Source organism: Mytilus edulis, chromosome 10 (assembly GCF_963676685.1).
Source record: "Mytilus edulis chromosome 10, xbMytEdul2.2, whole genome shotgun sequence".
Taxonomy (NCBI): domain Eukaryota; kingdom Metazoa; phylum Mollusca; class Bivalvia; order Mytilida; family Mytilidae; genus Mytilus; species Mytilus edulis.
The window spans coordinates 33629157-33647862 of NC_092353.1; the positions used below are offsets into that span (position 1 = coordinate 33629157).

Below are 18706 nucleotides of genomic sequence, written 5' to 3' on the forward strand. Positions count from 1 at the left end.
ACCATAGTTTCACAAATCTACCAATTTAACCAAAAAATAAAGCAATTATAAAATAAATAGTGCCATACATAACTATTTAAGAAGGAATTTTAGCAGCAGAAGGCTTACAATTATTATTGTTTGAGGGTATTAAAAACTGGGTTTACACTACTACAACATTTCTTGTCTATAATAAATCATGCTATCTGGACCATGTTTGTATGCTTATTTTTTTTTTGGAAGAGTTGGTTGTAGGGGGGGGGGGAGGGGGTGTGATATGATAAGTGATCCCAATTTATGATCTTTTGCTATCTTCAGATTTCAGATATATTTTATGATTTCAACTATTTTTCCTCATTTGCCAAAAACATTTAAAATGATTTCCCATGCATAATGGTGGGTGGTACTTTAGCAATGCCTTTGTGGTATATATGTAACAAATTCATTTTTTACAAATCTGTTAGATTAACTCACGACTTCCAAGTAATCTCTCATTTTTCATTGGTAATTTGCACATTTATAGATTTTAAAAGAGAAGTTTATTTCTAAATTTTCTATCAAAATTACAATAAATCATATTCTATTCCAAATAATTTTGTTTTCCTTTTAATGGAAGTCTTACCGAGAAATTAATAGAAATTTGGAAAGTAATCAAATTTTCCTAGCAACCAATTTTCTTTCAAAATGTCATTGTACTTTTGGATTGTTTTCAAACAAACTGAAAATTTCATACAAGGAAATATTAGCTGTTATTCATTTATATATATAGTCATTTCTGTAAAATCATAAAAGGTCAATGTTTCTTTGGACATGAGCATCAAGAAGGATCCTATTACTTTCAATTTCATTTTAAATCAATCAAAACATAAAGATTAGAAATGTTCATGCAGGTGGAGTTTCAAGTCTTTCATTTCAAACAGAAAATTTTGTTTATTTTATCGCAATATTCTCAATTTAGGCATAATGGAAAAGTTTATATAAGTTGCAATAGAAATAAATAATAACTTTTGATTTCTTTGATAAAGATTTGTCCTGCTTGGCCAAATAGTTTTTCCAATTTTTAAAAAATCAAATGGATGTAGCAATAATTCACACCAGTTAGTATCTATGCAAGTCACAAATATGCCCAGAGAAACTCACTCACAGAGAACAAACACATCTTGGTTATATTTTTAAGAATTATGTTTTTGTTTTATAGACACTATCTAAATGCAATTGGCTGCCAAACATTACGTCTTATAATTTATATCTAAATTAAGTACAGTTTGCAAAATAAGTCGCCAAAAACAAAATCATTTTTCTTTTTCTTTTAATTAACTTATTTGCTCCTTAAAAATCATTTTTCCATCATGGTATATTAACAATCCCTACAGTCATTTCATACAGAATTCCAAATGTAGCTGCTTGTTACCTAGCAACCGAATGAAATGTCAAACATTTTCTTTACTGATCTTGAGGGCAGACAAAAGAAAACTCTGAAATGTTAATAACTCATCATCTGTGTTGCTTCGTTCTAATGAACTGCTGTAATTGAGGGCACAATATGACAAGCCATCAGGAATCATGTTGTTTTAAACAAAAGTTTTCCCATGTAATTTCTGAAGTCATTATACAGATGTTTTCCCTAATAAGGCTACTGAACTTGCTGACAAGGGCAAAAAAAAAAAAAAAAAAAAATTGTTCCCAGCCTCCAGACGCAAACAAACATAGGGATTGTAGGTAGTTAAAATGAATTATTTAAAAAAATATTTTACATTGTACAGGGAAATGTTCAGACTGTTCAGGAGCTGTAGTTTACTTATACAAAATACCAACATATTGAATTGTCTGAAATAGTTACATGATTAATAATTGCCTACAAGCAACAAGACTTATAATTAATAGTTTAAAAGAATTTTCAGTTGATGTTAAGAACAAATTGACCATTGACGACTAAAATTCAATTATTGGTGATATGTTGTCACTTAACAAAATTCCACTAGTCCATTAATTCTTTTGAGAAAATACCATGTGTCTTTCTATGTTTTGATGTTACAGTATCGTTTTGAGTAAGGGTGAAGGTTGGTTAGATCCATATAAGGAGATATGTTTTAATGTCATTTACCTTCTTATGACATCACTAATTTACTTTATGCAATCTAAATCTGTGTTTCCTATTCCTGGTCAATGGTCAGATTTTTTTTTATCAGATTAAATTTATTGGGTTAAATTAAACAGGAAGTACTACTAATCAATTTTTATAGACATTTAATATATACTCTTAAAACATTCTGATATACTTCATTTTCTTTGAAATTGCTTAAAACATGTTTATTTTAACACTTCTTATTTCTTAACTCTTGTTTTTAAATGATGAGGACATGTTTTCTATAAAACTTTAGGCCAAATGTTTCTGCATTAAGCTAAAACTACACAGTTACTTTGTCTTAATGGCAGCTATTTTCATATCGATTTAAAAGGTCATCAATAATATCATTTAACAAGGGGTTTAAAAATGCAAAAAGTTTCTTCGCTGAACATGTTCTGTTTGGTTGTTGTCTCACTAACAAATACCACTTATGCATGCATAGTGAAGTGATGTACAAGAGAAAAAAAATGGTATATAAACCTATAATTGTAATAGATAAACTGTAAATTCAGAAATTTTTGCATTTTTTTTTTTTTTCAATGCAAAAAATGTTACAGTTTGAATTCTGATATCTAATACATATCAATGTATGCACATTTTCCTGGCATAATAATTTTTTAAAATCTCAAATTTTTGGCCTTCTTCAAAAAAATCGTGCTATTGATGCATGCTCTCTGAATTAACAGTAACATATATTAAGCTTATGATATAGCAGAATATTTGGTACATTTTCTACAAATCGAAATGAATATAATGAATGTATCAAATTCTGATAAATATATATATGAATTATAAAATCTGATGCATCAGAAAAAAATCATTGCACACAATATCTAAAAATAGCCGTGAGAAAACAAAGCCATACATTGAACATCTATGGGTAAAAAGCCAAGCTTTATATAAAACACTACAACACTGAGGAGGATGGATCATTTGATACTGTCAGGGTTGTGTGCAGCAATAAATAGTCTTGGAGGGGGGACCTAATTAAAAAAATAAATTGTGAATAAATTTAAATGGGAGGTATTAATAAAAATAATATGGATACCTAAATTTTGACAAAAGAAAAATGCTACCATAGGGATGTGAATGAAATTTTCCTACTGCATCAGGTTCAGTACAGCTAATGTAAGTTGTATATTCCATCCCTGTCTAAAGTGGAATTTTTATAAAAAACAGAAATAAAGTTTAGAAATTGTTCAAAAAATTCTAATGATTTTTTTTAAAAGTATTTTTCTATCTGTCAGCTGTTCCATCAAAATCCCTTAAAATACAGGAAAATAATCTCTAACAAAGATTTTGAAAGGTATGCAATACTAAAAATGTTGAAGAACAAGACTGACAGAGATGGTTTTCCTGTATTTACCCAATACCACCAATAGACATGTGAAATTCAAAATTCCAAACTCACATTAGCTGTACTAACAGAATTATAAAAGTCTACCACTAACTTACCCTTTGTTTTTGTACTAAAGTAGAATCCTCGTGGATACTAGTACTAAACAGAGACTTATTAGGAGGTGACCCTATTACAAAATCTTCATTAGTCACAACATTATCACTATGGTCGCTACTGCTGGGAGAGTCATTGCTCTCATAGTCAGAAGTTATATTTGCACGTGTCCTAACAGACGTATGCTGCAAGTCTTTCATAAAATTTGATCCGTCCCCCTCCGAGTCCTGGGAATCAGCATCAGTTTTACAAAGCAAACTTGAATGCTTAGAACTTACATTGCTGTCTTGACTCACAAAGGGCGCCATACTTTTCCGTGCCAATTTTTTACTATGAATAGATCCACTAGGAGTAGGTGTGGTAGCTAATGAAAAAGAACGAGATTTTGGAATTGTTAACACTACAGTAGGTGAGCTAGGTGAAGGACTATTACTACGACTGCCTCCAGGGCTAGCTCCTGGTGATACGTCTCTATGGTGACGAAAACTGGAACTTCTTATACGACAGGGCTCCATTTCCAAAGTTGGCATTCCTGTTGCTGATGTAGTAGTTGTCCACGTACTGGTTGACATGCGTCTAATTAAGCTTGGTGGCAAACTTTTGCGTATTTTCTGGAAAACAAAGCAAATTCTTATAAATCTGATATAAGAATAGCACAATCATCACAGTATAAACTTTACACATTGATAATTATTTGTTTGTTTACCTTATTACATTAACATACCAACTCCATATCTTCAAATCTTTCAATCAAATGAAATAAATTTGAAGGAGCAGCTGAAATAGATACAATGACGAACTAATATCAAAACACCAAGGTAAGGCTTATTATCACTTTATTGTTTTGTTGCATTGTCATCACGTTTTTTTGTTTGTCTGAGTAAATAAATTTCAATAAAATTATATATGTAATAGTTGGTTGGGTTCAAATTGTCTTAATCCTAAATGTCAGGATATATTATTGCTAATGTTTGACCAAACTTCAATAATTAATGTAGGTGGACCAGGAGTTTGAGTTATAATTGTATAACAGTTTTCTTGTGTTGACCATATATCGACCTTTTAATGCAGTTATTGTTTCATTTATATAAATGTTTATGTTTAAAGTCAATTATAACTTCTTTTGTTTTAAGTTGATCATATCCTTACCTTGTTATACCTTAACTGACATTTGATCAGACAAACCAATACTTAGATCTCTTGAAGAGGACAGTGACCTCTTAAGGTGGTACCAAGCACCTCGACTAAAACTAATTTGGATCATTTAATTTTCATTAAATTTTGACAAAATTTTTACTGTGACCCTTTGACAAAAAATGGCATTGGATATATAGCTGATTAAACGACACTAATTTTGATCACTGAGAAGCTTACTATACCCTTAACAATAGAACGCAATTAAAAATAGTTCAGCTAATTTTTACAGAGTTATCTCCCTGAAGTGTTATGTACCACCTCAATATTAACAAAGGGAGAGCAACAACATTAACTAAAAGATGAATTTTTGAATCTTTGGATTGCTGTTTCATTGATACCAATATCCATATTTCTTTTTTTATTTTGTTCAACCAAATTTCATTTTGCAGGATTGAGAAGTGAAAAGTTTGAACAGAAATACTTAAAGCAAGAAAAATGTCAGACAAAGGTGACATCATTAAGGGTCAAAAACGTTTTATGTCTGCTCTTGGTTACTGTGTGACTGCCAGGAGCCTCCAATCCACTTGCTTTGCTGCCTACTTTAAGCTTCAATTCAACCCTGGATAACAGTCTATAGTTTAAGTTAAATTCAGCCATTCATTAACAACCAAGTTTTACCCTATTGTATGCCATACTGCAAGGTATACTGTATCAAACCTCTAGTATATGAACTGTGTTTAAGCTTACCCTTGGTAAAGCATAGGGCCTCTCTCCAGTACAAGGACTTTCCAATGTACTTGTCTTCATATCATGTGTTTCTTTATGTATACCATTAATTGAACCCCACCTGTATAAGTGTAAGGGGTCTCACTTCAGTAATGTGATTACTTTATACTCTACCACTATAATACATACCTTTGGTAGTTTAGAGGGCCGGAGTCTCTCTCTCTGTGTCCAGTATAAGGACTTTATTCTGTAGTGGACCTATAATGTGACTTTTTATACATACCTTTGGTAGTGTAGAGGGCCTCTCTCCAGTATAAGGACTCTCTTCTGTATCAGACCCATAGTGTGCTGATTCTGTCAGAGACACCAATGGGCTGACACGAGGTTTATGGAACGATGAATGATTTTCTGGAGGTTTCAGTAAATTACTGATTGTTCTTAGCCTGCCGACAACATGTGATGGTAAAGTTGTGTCGGCCAACATGTCTGTAATCAACCCATGAGCTTCTCCAAGTAATGCTGATTCAAAACTGGCTGAAGAGCTCTGAAAAATAGAGAAGATCAAATTAATAAGAGTTGTTTTAAAATAACAATGTGTGATTTTGTGAGAACTGTCTGAATTTACCAATGCTCTGACTAATAAAACTTAGTTTGGTCAAACCATGGTAGGATTTTACACCATGGTGTTCAACTATGATTTCCACTTCTACGAATATGGTTGACAATAGTCAAACATCTGACCATTGTTGATTCAGCTGAAATATCAAGTGGTTGACCATGGTCATTTTGAAAAGCATGGTTTTTTTTTTTTATTTGTGAAAATTTCCATTAGACCAGGGTTGACTACGGTTCGCCATGGTTTAACCATGGCTGGAAAGTGCAAATCAACAAGGGTAACAAAACCATATCATATTTAAAATCATGGTATTCAATAAGGTCTCATGTATCTTGGATAAAATAGAAAAACAAATCACAAAATCACCTGTATACACATTCTAGTCTCTTTCAAGTTGTTGTGAGAAAATCTTAATCATTCAATAAAGCTGTGTTATGATTTTTGTTCTAGCATTACATTGTATTTTGTGATCAATTACAAATACAATCATATTACCCTTTTTTTCTCATTAGGTTACAAGGTACAACAACTGACAATATTTAATAACAAAGATATTGTACGTTGTATGATATTGTTACTATATAACTTAAAATACGATTAATTTGATTACTTTTTATGCCCAGCTTTAGCTCTTTATGTAAAAAATATATTATTTGCACATTACATCTGATGGTTTTTTTCACAAAATTTACATAACTGTATTCAAAAACAAATTTGCATTGTTCCAAAATCATTTCCTATTTCATTACAATTCAAATGAAATTTCCGTTAAAAGATCACACTAAATACAAGTGATCATTACACCTCAGTCAGTTGAATGACTGCTGAAATTACATCATTCTGATTAAAACAGGCCAAATCAAATAAATGTTGCTCTAGTTTCCAACCTACTTTGCAACATACTAGCTGAGCTTAATATACCAATTATACAATTAACGCTGTGTCAAAATTTTACCCCACATCAGGGTTTGGTTCAACCTCAATGTTCATAACTGGCATATGATGAGTAAAATCAGCAAATATCTATATTTTTGCATAAAAAAACAAACAAAAATTTAAACATAATGTTTGGGTCTCATCTCCATAAACCTAAAATCATGGATCCAGGTTATAATTGATAATTATTACTAAAAGTCCAGTAACTAAATGAATGGCTTTTTTTTTAAACCTATACCATTGACCACTGACCATTCTGACTTTATAGCTGTGGTCATAATAAGTTAACACTACTTTTCTATTGGAAAATGAAGAATTTCCAAGCAAAAAGGCACAACTGTTTTATAGACTTGGAAGCAATTGGCAATCAAAAAATTCACACAAAACTAAATATAAGACTATCAATCGTTCTTAGTAATTGTTGTTTGCAGCATGGGTTTGAACTGAATTAATCTGTGTTTGATTATCAAAGCTCATAGGTGCAGCAAAAGTAAGGTCACAAATCTGTACCTTTGCTATGACAGATCCTGACTCTTTTATTTCACATAAATTACAATTCGAATTAAAAAAAAGTAAATACAAATATAAATAATTCTCATAACAGACATAGAAAAGATTATGAATCTTATCAATCTATAATACTGACTTTACGAGAAGATAACCAAAAAGTAACACCTACTAAAAAGAGAATGTGAGGCATTGCACAAAATTTCAAAAAACATCTAGGTTAATACAAGTTTTAATAAAGAAGAAACACAAAACTAAACAAGAATGTGTCCATAGTACACGGATGCCCCACTCGCACTATCATTTTCTATGTTCAGTGGACCATGAAATTGGGGTCAAAAATTTAATTTGGAATTATAATTAGAAGGATCATACCATAGGGAACATGTGTACTAAGTTTCAAGCTGATGTAACTTTTACTTCATCAAAAACTACCTTGACCAAAAACTTTAACCTGCACTTCGCACTATCATTTTCTATGTTCAGTGGACCATGAAATTGGGGTCAAAACTATAATTTGGCATTAAAATTAGAAAAATCATATCATGGGGAACATGACTTTTTGTGTACTAAGTTTCAAGTTGATTGGACTTCAACTTCTTCAAAAACTACCTTGACCAAAAACTTTAACCTGAAGCGAACGGACGCACAGACGAACGAACGGACGTACGGAGGAACAGACCAGAAAACATAATGCCCCTCTACTATCGTAGATGGGGCATAAAAATGATACACAATGAGCTACACAATGATACCAACTGACAAGGTTCCTGACAATTCAGAAAGACCCTGTAAACATATGGTTGTAAGTATTTAGCCCTTTTTATGTCAGTATGTTACCCTGTAAACATATGGTTGTTTCTCAGCAATAAAAATATGAATTGAGACTTTTAAAGTTCAACAACGTCATTCAAATTTTTCAGCTTGTCCACATTAGTGTCATCTACAAGAAGTATAAGTAATTTAATATGTAACCTCCCACATCAGCCATTGATATTTTATCAACAAACAAATCACTTTATTAGTTGTATTTATGTACAGGGAGTAACAAAGACAAATTTGTAAGAAAATAATCCAATTCCTTCAATATTCAATATCTATGTCGGGTCCTTCTGTACCTATTATCATCATTTGTAAAATGATCATTTGTCACCTAACATATTCAATAAATAATATTTTTGCATAAATTTCCATAATTCATCAATTAAAAAAAAAAGTTCTTCATAACCATTGTGAAATTTCAACCCAGTATCAAAATACAAAATCTTGCCAAGATTTCATATAACAAAGAGCTAAGATTCTATGTAATACAAAGAAAGTATTGAAAAAAGAGAGAAATTTCGTAACGTTAATTAAAATAAATACCCACATTGTTCATCTCTGTAACATCCTGACGCTGCAATTTTCCTCGATGCTTTTTCAGCATTTTCTTAAATAAATCTTTTGACATTGTCTTTGATTGTAACTACTCGTTAAAAACAACTATATTCATAAAAACTACAATGACAATCGAAGCCAGAAAGCATAAAAATCTTCCACTACTAACTTAAAAGAATATAAATGGCTATATGTTTTGGAATTGATGGGAAGATTATGCCGTAAGCTATTTATTTGAGATCTGTCATTCTAGATCTACATATAAAACTACCATTCGTGGGCACAGGAAAGTATGTAAATTGAAAACTAATAAAGGAAATGTTGTTTCCCAAAGACTCAACCACAACATTTTTCTTATAGAACATCTGAAATAAATGATAGCAAATTGTGTACATGTCAACTGACATCAGAGATAGCAAAATAATTGCATGGCTTAGCAAAAACTGAAAATTGTTTTTTTTTTCCTTTTACAGAAAACAGAACTTAATGGTATCATGAAACTGATAAAGGAAATATTAATTGGCCATAAAGCTACAAGTTCAGTATTCTCAGGAAAGTAATATTACATAACCTTTGCCATGTAAAACGATAACTAATATTTGTTTTTTGCATTTTCCCTCTTATAATCGTTAAATTACTGACTTTGAATTCCTTCTTATTGTAAATGTGTCACGATTTCTTGTTAATTTATTGAATGGAGTATATCTTGTTGAGTCCTAATGACGTAATAATCTCTTCAAATTTTAACTTTTAATTCAGCCTCAATGCAACAACTTGTTTAAAATCTCTCGGTGTAAATATATAAATCAATTATAACAATAGATGAAAAACAATTGGGTTAAAGTTTGTAGTGATGACGTACGTGCACATCAAGACACTAGATTACGATTGGCCAGAGGGAAATCCTCGGCTTACCGAACTGATCAGATAGACCCCCTAATTAATTAGAACTAAATCTCTCACATTACTGCAGACTTTACGGCCCAGTAAGCCTTTAATCTTTTCCGTAAATATTGAACTGGTTCATAGATTTATCTGAACTTTAATGAAGAAATGGATATCTTCAAAGATAAATACAAGAATGAGTTGATGTCATAGCAGGGTTTTTTTCTGAGTCAGATTGTGACAATGTATTGACAATTAGAGACTTCAAATAATTTTAAATATGTAAATACCAGTATTTGAAGTTTTCAAATAACTTTTTCCAATGAACTTTAACATTATAAGTCATCTTTTTAAGCAGCAGTCTTAATTATTGAAAGCATACATTTCATATCTGAATTAATTTTTTAAATGTTTAAATTATAATTAAGCAAATAAAAAAAAATATTATGTCAGTGGACAATAATGAAATCATTCATACAAAATTTACTGGAAAGGTCATGTAAGAATATTTCAGACAAAATAACAAATTTGTTATTGTTTCAAGTCAACAATAAACTTCACAAATTATGATAATTTTGAAATACTGATGATATTTAACACTCTAGAGCAACTACCAATTGCTTTGTTAATAATAACTCATATAGAAATTTACCAAAATCCAACAATTTTCCAGATAATCCATAACTCCAACCAAGAACATTCTTTCCTCCAAATTTCTTCAAAACAAAGGTAATATATATCCATTGAACAACTTTTTTACCATTTAACAAAATTATACAAAATCCTATAGGTAATTATAGTTCTATAACAGGATACTTATATGACACTCTTATAATTTCTGAATACACTGAGGAAGCAACAACCCAATCATTCCTCATACTAAGGATATAAAATTTCTAAAATAAATTTTATTTGACCTAAATAAGGGATTTATTAATTAAGATGTTATTTCTATAATCAAAATTAAACACATTAAACAGCTATGAATTTGAACAAATGTTTATTGTTTACATAAATCATAACTTTAGATTGAAATTTGAAAAACTTTTGATAAAATACCTATTCCACAAGTCAAATTTTATAAAGTTGTTTATTAAGCAATTGGCTACATGCAATTAGCAGTAAGGTTACTCAACAATTGGAAATCTTGGATACTCTGATACTTCTTTCAGGGTTTGATCCCCTGTCCAGTGGCGGATTCAGAAATTTTCATAAGGGGGGGGGGGGGGGGGGGGGCACTCCAGTCACACTTCAGTGATTCCCTATATAAGTAACCAAATTTTTTCCCAAAAACGGGGGGCCCCCCTAAATCCACCTCTGCTGTCAGTCAGGTCAAACCAGACTTTAAATATGGATCTATTTTAAGCAACCAACAAGTTAGAGTAAGAGAAGAAGCTCATAAGTAAACCTATATTTTCAAGATAATGAACTGTCAAAACCTATATCCAAGAGAATGCATCTTACATATTACCGTTTCAAAATTCTTATCCAATTTTACCTTACATAGTTTAACTTTAATGATATTATTATTTCGTATTACTATCATTAATTTAAGTAGGAAAGATAAGCTACTTTTGCCAAACATTGTCTTTAAATTAATTATGTTTTCTTTTAAGTAGATTAGATATCAATTCACCTGAGATTTATAAATTCACCTTTTTAGGAAAAATAAGTTATTTCTATAATTGGTGGGATTTTTCTGAGTATTTCTAAAAGATTAATGATATTTTACAAGTTCCCACAAATAATGAATTCATGCCTTGAGCAAATTGAACCTTCATTTAAAAATTCTCTTGAGATGTCAACTTACCTCACTAAAACATCTTCTAATCTTCTGTCTTTCACTATAAGTTTTTATTTCGACAGTTCTTAATTTTTCTTTTTTTACATTGACAGCCATATTGTACGTTGTTTAAATCCCTTTTAATCCAATCACGCAAGATTTTAAACTTTCTAAGAAATAGATTCACAAAAGCAAAACTCTAGTCATTTCTTCCTCATCTTACAAATGAGCTCCCTTTTGTTACAACAGGTGTCACTGCAGATTAATTATTGCAACATCAAATTGACGAGAATTTAGCCATATTTCATGATCGCTTGTTGTACACTACTAACAGTGGTATTGATCAATGTTAGAAATTGACCTGTGTCTCACAAAACCCAAGAATACAAACAAAGTAAAAAATCGTCAAAAAAAATCAATTACTTATATTCTTCACTACCGATAAATTGTTATCCGCTCGTCTTGGTGAATAGACGTGCACTGATGACATTCAACAGTCAAAAGATGTCACAAGAATTCATCAAATGCTACTCAAAAGAAAATCAAAAATTGATCTTAACTAGTCACAGAGGACATAATGTCAATATTTGTTTTCTATCATTAATTTATCAGGAAACAAACTCAATGCTGACATAATTCAATTTAGACTGTCTCTTTCTTCGTAAAAAGACCTCCTTTTCCATTTCAAGTAGATTTATAAGTAGTAATAAGTTTGAATAAGCATTTTTACTTTTTATTTGAGGTTATATAAAAATTATAAGTTTTTTTTTATTAAAGTATTGTATTAACGGCTCAAGAGTTGCAATAAAAATCTATACAAATACTATAAAATCTCTTTAAAAGGCCTAGGATTCCTGTACAAATGCCACTCACTGCATTGAATCCAATTTTGTTCCCTAGGTGTAATTTTTTAAAACCTGACTTAAGTCATAATTTTCCTTAAATATATTAAAGAAACAGAGGCAAATCTTTAATATACATAATTTTTTATATTCAATACATTTTTATCAATTTTAAGCATATGTAAACTTTCTCATTCTTGTGAGAAGGAATTACTCAATTTTTGTCAAGATAAATAGCTCTATTTCTCAATTTATTTACAACTTGAAATAAGTCCACTGTTTATAACATGTATTGTCCTTCCTATGCCTTTATCACCCTGCTCAGTTGCTCCATAATTCTCATATCTCTGCTTTTGAGACGAGAGCAGGCATTATCAGTGACATTACAATGTCTAAGGAGAAGTTATCAGTGAGTGCCAAAGTCACAATGTGAGATGAAATGTTATCACGCTTCCTTTCGTCAAGTGTAAAACTCTTTTTAAGGACAGGGGAAACGATCAGAAATACAATATGATAAACAGATAATCATGTTTGCTTCATATTGATATCATAAAATATCAGCCATTAGACATGTGATGTGTTTTGCTCGTTTGCTGCACTCACTCCCAAAAAAGTTTCACATTGTGGAACACAGCTGATATTTTAGTAAATATCAATGTGTAGAAAACCCAATAATCTATACTTACATTGCTAAACTAACATGTACATGTATGACTACTCACAGAGAAAAGTAAAGAAACTTAAAGTCACTCATGACAACAATCACAGAAACTCAAATTTAAATTTTGCCACGTTAAAAAATTTCAATGCTATAAAGATTTTTTTCTCTATTCTATGAGATCTGGGCTCTCAGTCATAAAACTTTACTCAGTGCTCCGAGTACAAAATAAGTGCTTGAAACACAAAATCCTGTATTTTGATTGGTTGATTCTTGAGTCTGAGTACAAAAATCGTGCTCGAAAGTTTTATGACCGCAAGGCCTGATAGATAATTTGGTAAAAACAGTTACCATTGTTTCCAAGATTATTTTTACCCAAAATGTCTTTTCAAAAGTATATTTCTTTTTTATTTAAACCAAGATTAATCATTTATAACCTGCACAGCCCTAATCTTTTAGAGATAAAATTTAAATTTTGTAGATTAATAAGCATACGGTATTCATTATACATGTAGTCACAGCTTTTCTGTATAATCAGTCTGTCTTTTTTAAATTACAAATCTATGTTATTTTTTGTTTTATGTATTTTGGACATTAGTTTATTCAATATCTGGGAAAAAACATGAAATTTTGAAAATGAAATCTGAGTAACCTCCCTTTCTACACAGAGTTACCATACCCTAACATGAGAAGAGATGGATAATAATTTTATAAAGTTACTAAGTTTTATTCTTTCTTTATATATTGACTCTTATTTTTCCCTGAATTTAATAAAAGATAATAATAGTCGTGGTTTTATTAATTATAATAATTACAAACTATGTTCTATGGGGAAAATTAATGGCCTTAAATTCACAAACACTAGCTGCTGTGCCATTATCCAAATAATTAAAAATTTAACAATTTATACTGAATAATTTAAATTTACAAATTGTTGCATGAATTCTATTTGACTTCTTATCAATAACCAGCCTAAATCATTTGTAAATGGATGAATAAAAACTATGAAATATGTAAATTAATCAAATTTCAGAAATATTCCCATACTTAAAGCTTTCTAAAAAAAAAAAGCAAAAATTGAATGATTATATATGCACTTCATTCCGATTGTTATGTAAATATAATTATTCTACCGTTAGAATGACAAGCATAATTATATTTAAAGCAAACATTCTTTTCCATTCTCAATTTTATTGAAGATGAATTAAGGGAAAAGAAAGACAACTTTATTAGTTTTTTAAAACAGATAACAAAAAAAATTTAAGAAGTTATTACATAACTGTTTAAGAAAGGACAACATATTATAATGATATGCAGAATTACTCTTGTTAACTCTTTACATGTACTAAACATCAATGGTTTTTCATTAGAACAACTTCAACTTAGAGTGTCAAATATCAAATAACCAATAATCAACCAATTCAAGTACAAATATCTTTTTTTTATATATATATATTTTGGAGTTAAGTATGACATTCATTATCACTGAACTAGTCCCCATTTTTGTTTAAGGGCCAGCTGAAGCCCACCTCCGATTGTCTGATTTTCATGCTGTGTTAAAGACCCATTGGTGGCCTAGGGCTGTTTTCTGCTCTTTGATTGGGTTGTTGTCTTTGACACATTCCCCATTTCCATTCTCAATTTTAATTGAACCATCTTCTACCTCAGTTACCATGATCATGCATTTATAATGCTGTATCCTTAAATTAGAAAAAACTCACAAAAGATACACCCCCCCTCCCCCTCCCCCACCACCACCACCATCACCAAACTATAAAAAAATATCAGTGGCGGATCCAGGGGGAGGGTTCCAGGGGTTGGAACCCCCTTTTTTTTAGGACAATCAATGCATTTGAATAGGGACATATTGTTGGACCCCCCCCCCCCCCCCTTTTATCCTGGGTTGGGAACCCCCTTTTTCAAATGACTGGATCTGCCACTGAATATCATGTTGTATTGTCTATAATAATGATGGTGTAAATTAAATATATCTCCTTTGGACTAAAGCCTTCAGGTGTATAATCTAATACTTGTACTTGTTTTGACCTGATACTCATTGTGAAAAGGTCAAACTTAGTGTAAAAAGTTCAAACATAAATTTTTACATGACAAATGTTAACATATTTCCTCTTTAAAGTAAAGACAACTGTTTGGGCTACAAAATAAATATGGAATAGCTATGCTTATAAGTCCTTTTATTCAAGTTTAAATTACATAGCTCATGTTTGTACTGGAGGTTTTTTCTTTATATATATATATATATATATATATATGGTACTTCAATCCTGAAAACATTGAAGAATGCATCAGAATGAATAAAATATTACCAGTATAACTCAGAACTTGTCAGAATGGATCAATTATTATTTAGTATAAATCAGAACTTGTCAGAAAGAATCAGAACTGACCAGAGTGAATCAGAACTTGTCAGAATGGATCACAAAGCTTTAGTAGAAATCAGAACTTGTCAGAATGGATCACAAAGCTTTAGTAGGAATCAGAACTTGTCAGAATGGATCACAAATCTTTGGTAGAAAACAGAACTTGTCAGAATGGATCACAAAGCTTTGGTAGAAATCAGAACTTGTCAGAATTGATCACAAAGCTTTGGTAGAAATCAGAACTTGCCAGAATGGATCACAAAGCTCTGGTAGAAATCAGAACTTGTCAGAATGGATCACAAAGCTTTTGTAGAAATCAGAACTTGTCAGAATGGATCACAAAGCTTTGGTAGAAATCAGAACTTTTCAGAATGGATCACAAAGCTTTGGTAGAAATCAGAACTTGTCAGAAAGAATCAGAACTAGTTAAAATAAATCTGAACTTTCAAAAGTGAATCAGAACTTGTCAAAAGTGAATCACAATTTGTCAAAATGAATCTGAACTTGTCTAATATAAATAAGAACTTGTCAAATGACCAGAACTTATCAGTTTAACTCAGAAAATTGATGGAATAAAATCAGAACTTATCGGAATAAATTCAGAACTTATGAATATAAAGAGAACTTACCAGTATAAATTCATACTCTTCTTCATCCCCAATGTCACACTGCACTGCCCTATCACGATGAACCATCATAGTCCAGTGAAACAACAACTTTACAAGTAATTAGACCACTTCCTGTCAGTTTCAATGAACTTGGCACAATATGTTTATTATAACTGTAACTGATCACCCAAAAGTTTCAATCTTCTTAAAACTTGAGTAAATATTTGTTTAGCAGGTACGTGAAAGGAATATGCAAACAGCAAACCATCTCTAAATGTTAAATTTTAGCTAATTCCAATAAACTACATGAAATTCACATTTCAGGTCACAAGTGTTTGTTTTACTTATAGCCCAATATTTGTAAACTTTTGTAAATTTGCATATTAGGTTTTAAGTGATTTTGCAATAACTGTCCAAAATCAATTGCTATAATCACATGAACAATATGACCAAAAACAATTAGCTATCAGTTGTCACTTGAAAAAAGCCAAATTGATATTAAACTGTTTACTAATGTCAATTAACAAGATAGACGACATGATTTTCTAATTAACTTTTCCAGGTGATACAACAAATGTCCAAACCAAAACGCATACTCTCGAATATAGAGTTCTAGAGCAAAGGAACTCTTCGAGTACCTGTGATTTTTACGAGGTCAAATTAATCCTGATGCAGTTCCATTGATTAAAACACATTATGAAGAAAGATTGGTAATTGTGCATTGCTTCATTGTTATACCTACAATTACTGGTATATGATATTAACTATTGGACCAAATTGTCCCCTGGGACTATGTCCTACTGATATACAATAATCACATCAATATTGGTCCATTGATTTTTCTAACTGTCACAATCATTTGCTATCTTGATGATGTACTAGTTTAAATTTTTCATACGAAATTCTGCAGATATGTCTGAATTATTCATTTTATTGCATTGAAACTTTATCATACAACATTGGGAACACCATTACATTTGAATAGATTTCTCTAATGATCTATATGGCCTTGGTTTCAATTGTCAATATATATTTAAAGTCCGTATAGGTTAAATTGATTTTCCTTTCCCTTTTTCATAGTTTTGAAAGTTCAAAAGTAAAATCCAAATTCAAAGTATTCCAGTTTGCAATGTTAGAACTGTATCTTTCTGTGTTATGTCGTGTTTCCTAGTAACTGAATTAAATCCTGTCTCTCCATCAGATCTAAGGCATATATTTTCTCAATATTTCACAATTAAATTACATCTAAATTCAATTGACGTAATTTGATTTTCACAAAAAAAAATCCACCTCCAGAAAAATGAACTGATATTTTCCAGGCACTTTAACTTTAGATAAAAATCGATCTCCGAGATATGAAATAACAGTTTTTCACATATGTGAACTAAAAATTCCAAACTTTCACAAGATCAGCCAATAACATCACTTTTAAAAATCCCAAGGTAATACCACAGTTATTTGAAAACTCTTATTTGAATATGATTTAGAGCTTATCTTGTGCTGCTTTTTATTTCTTAGACAAAACAGTTTACATTGTAGACTCCAGTTTTATTACGATGTACAATTACAAGTACAAATTTCCACTACTCAAGCAATTTCTTCTGTTATCCCAAATGTTTATACCATTTGTTATAATGAACTCTAGTTAATCCAATGGTCGATGATTCTAGCATTTTCATTACATGTTTATAAAATGAAAGATGGACAAATTCCAAATTTTTTCTACCAGAGTAACTCAGAACATATACACAATGAAAATGGGAGGAAGGCTTAAATAAGGGGTATCTATTGTTCATGACATTAAACTCTTGACTAAATTTCAATAAAAACAATTTCTATACTTCCAATTAAAATTTTAATTGGAAAAAACTTGACTGCATTAAAATATGAAATAATAATGAAACCGTTTAAATTTCCAACACAAAACTCTTTACGACTATTTAGAAAGAAAACTTAAACTTCCAAAGGGGTAAAATAGATCGATTGTATACGTCTCTTGTATAATACATACAAAGAAATCGACCATGTGGAGAAAAAAAACATTGAGTAAGGTTACAATACTATAAAAGATATTTAGAAGTCAGTTAGTATTGGTACAAAACCTTCATGGTATAATCAAGAAACACATTAAAGAATAACAACAATTCGGATAATTGGTCAATTTGTGATCAAACCTATAGATATAGTTGTTAATTTAGTATACATATTGATATGAGGAAGATTTCGTCATATAAAACCCATGATATAAAAACAAAGAATAAAAACAATCTCAACATCTACCAGACTTTTATCTCTTATGTGAACTTCTTTCTGCAGGAATTATAAACCTGTGCTGACCTCTTAGAGAGGGCATGAAACTTAAAAGACTGAAGAGTTATCTTATTTCTGTATGAACAGTTATCACTTATATATCCCACCCTTCCCCCCACCTCCCCAATGACTGAAAGGATCAAAATTTTCCTTAATGAATACAAAAATAAAACAATGTTTAGTAAGGCCACAGTGCTGGTACAAAACAATTTATGTGTTGAGAGTTTTATCCATATACGTATATAGCTACATGTATGATTTTTTTATTTTTTTATTTTGCACTATTTGCTTACCTCAGTATATCATGGAACCAAGACTGTCATTTCAATATGGAAGAAATATTCTGGAATAAGTTAATTACTGACAACATAAAGGGTAGA

At 30.7% G+C, this 18706-nt stretch overlaps 1 protein-coding gene across 5 annotated transcripts in view; it reads right to left on the minus strand.

Moving 5' to 3' along the window:
- LOC139490971 (cGMP-inhibited 3',5'-cyclic phosphodiesterase 3A-like) overlaps positions 1-18706 on the minus strand; it is a 108891-nt gene that overhangs the window by 33935 nt on the left and 56250 nt on the right. Inside the window, exons 1-3 of one of the 5 annotated variants that reach the window (XM_071278146.1) lie at positions 16038-17764; positions 5707-5967; positions 3563-4171 (exon numbers count right to left, since the gene is read on the minus strand). In XM_071278146.1, coding sequence (XP_071134247.1) covers positions 3563-4171; positions 5707-5967; positions 16038-16106 — 939 coding nt within the window. In that variant the 5' untranslated portion in view covers positions 16107-17764. Of the gene's footprint in view, positions 1-3562; positions 4172-5706; positions 5968-11554; positions 12127-16037; positions 17765-18706 lie in introns of those variants that run through there. The other 4 variants (XM_071278147.1, XM_071278145.1, XM_071278144.1 and 1 more) reach the window with 4 other exon arrangements.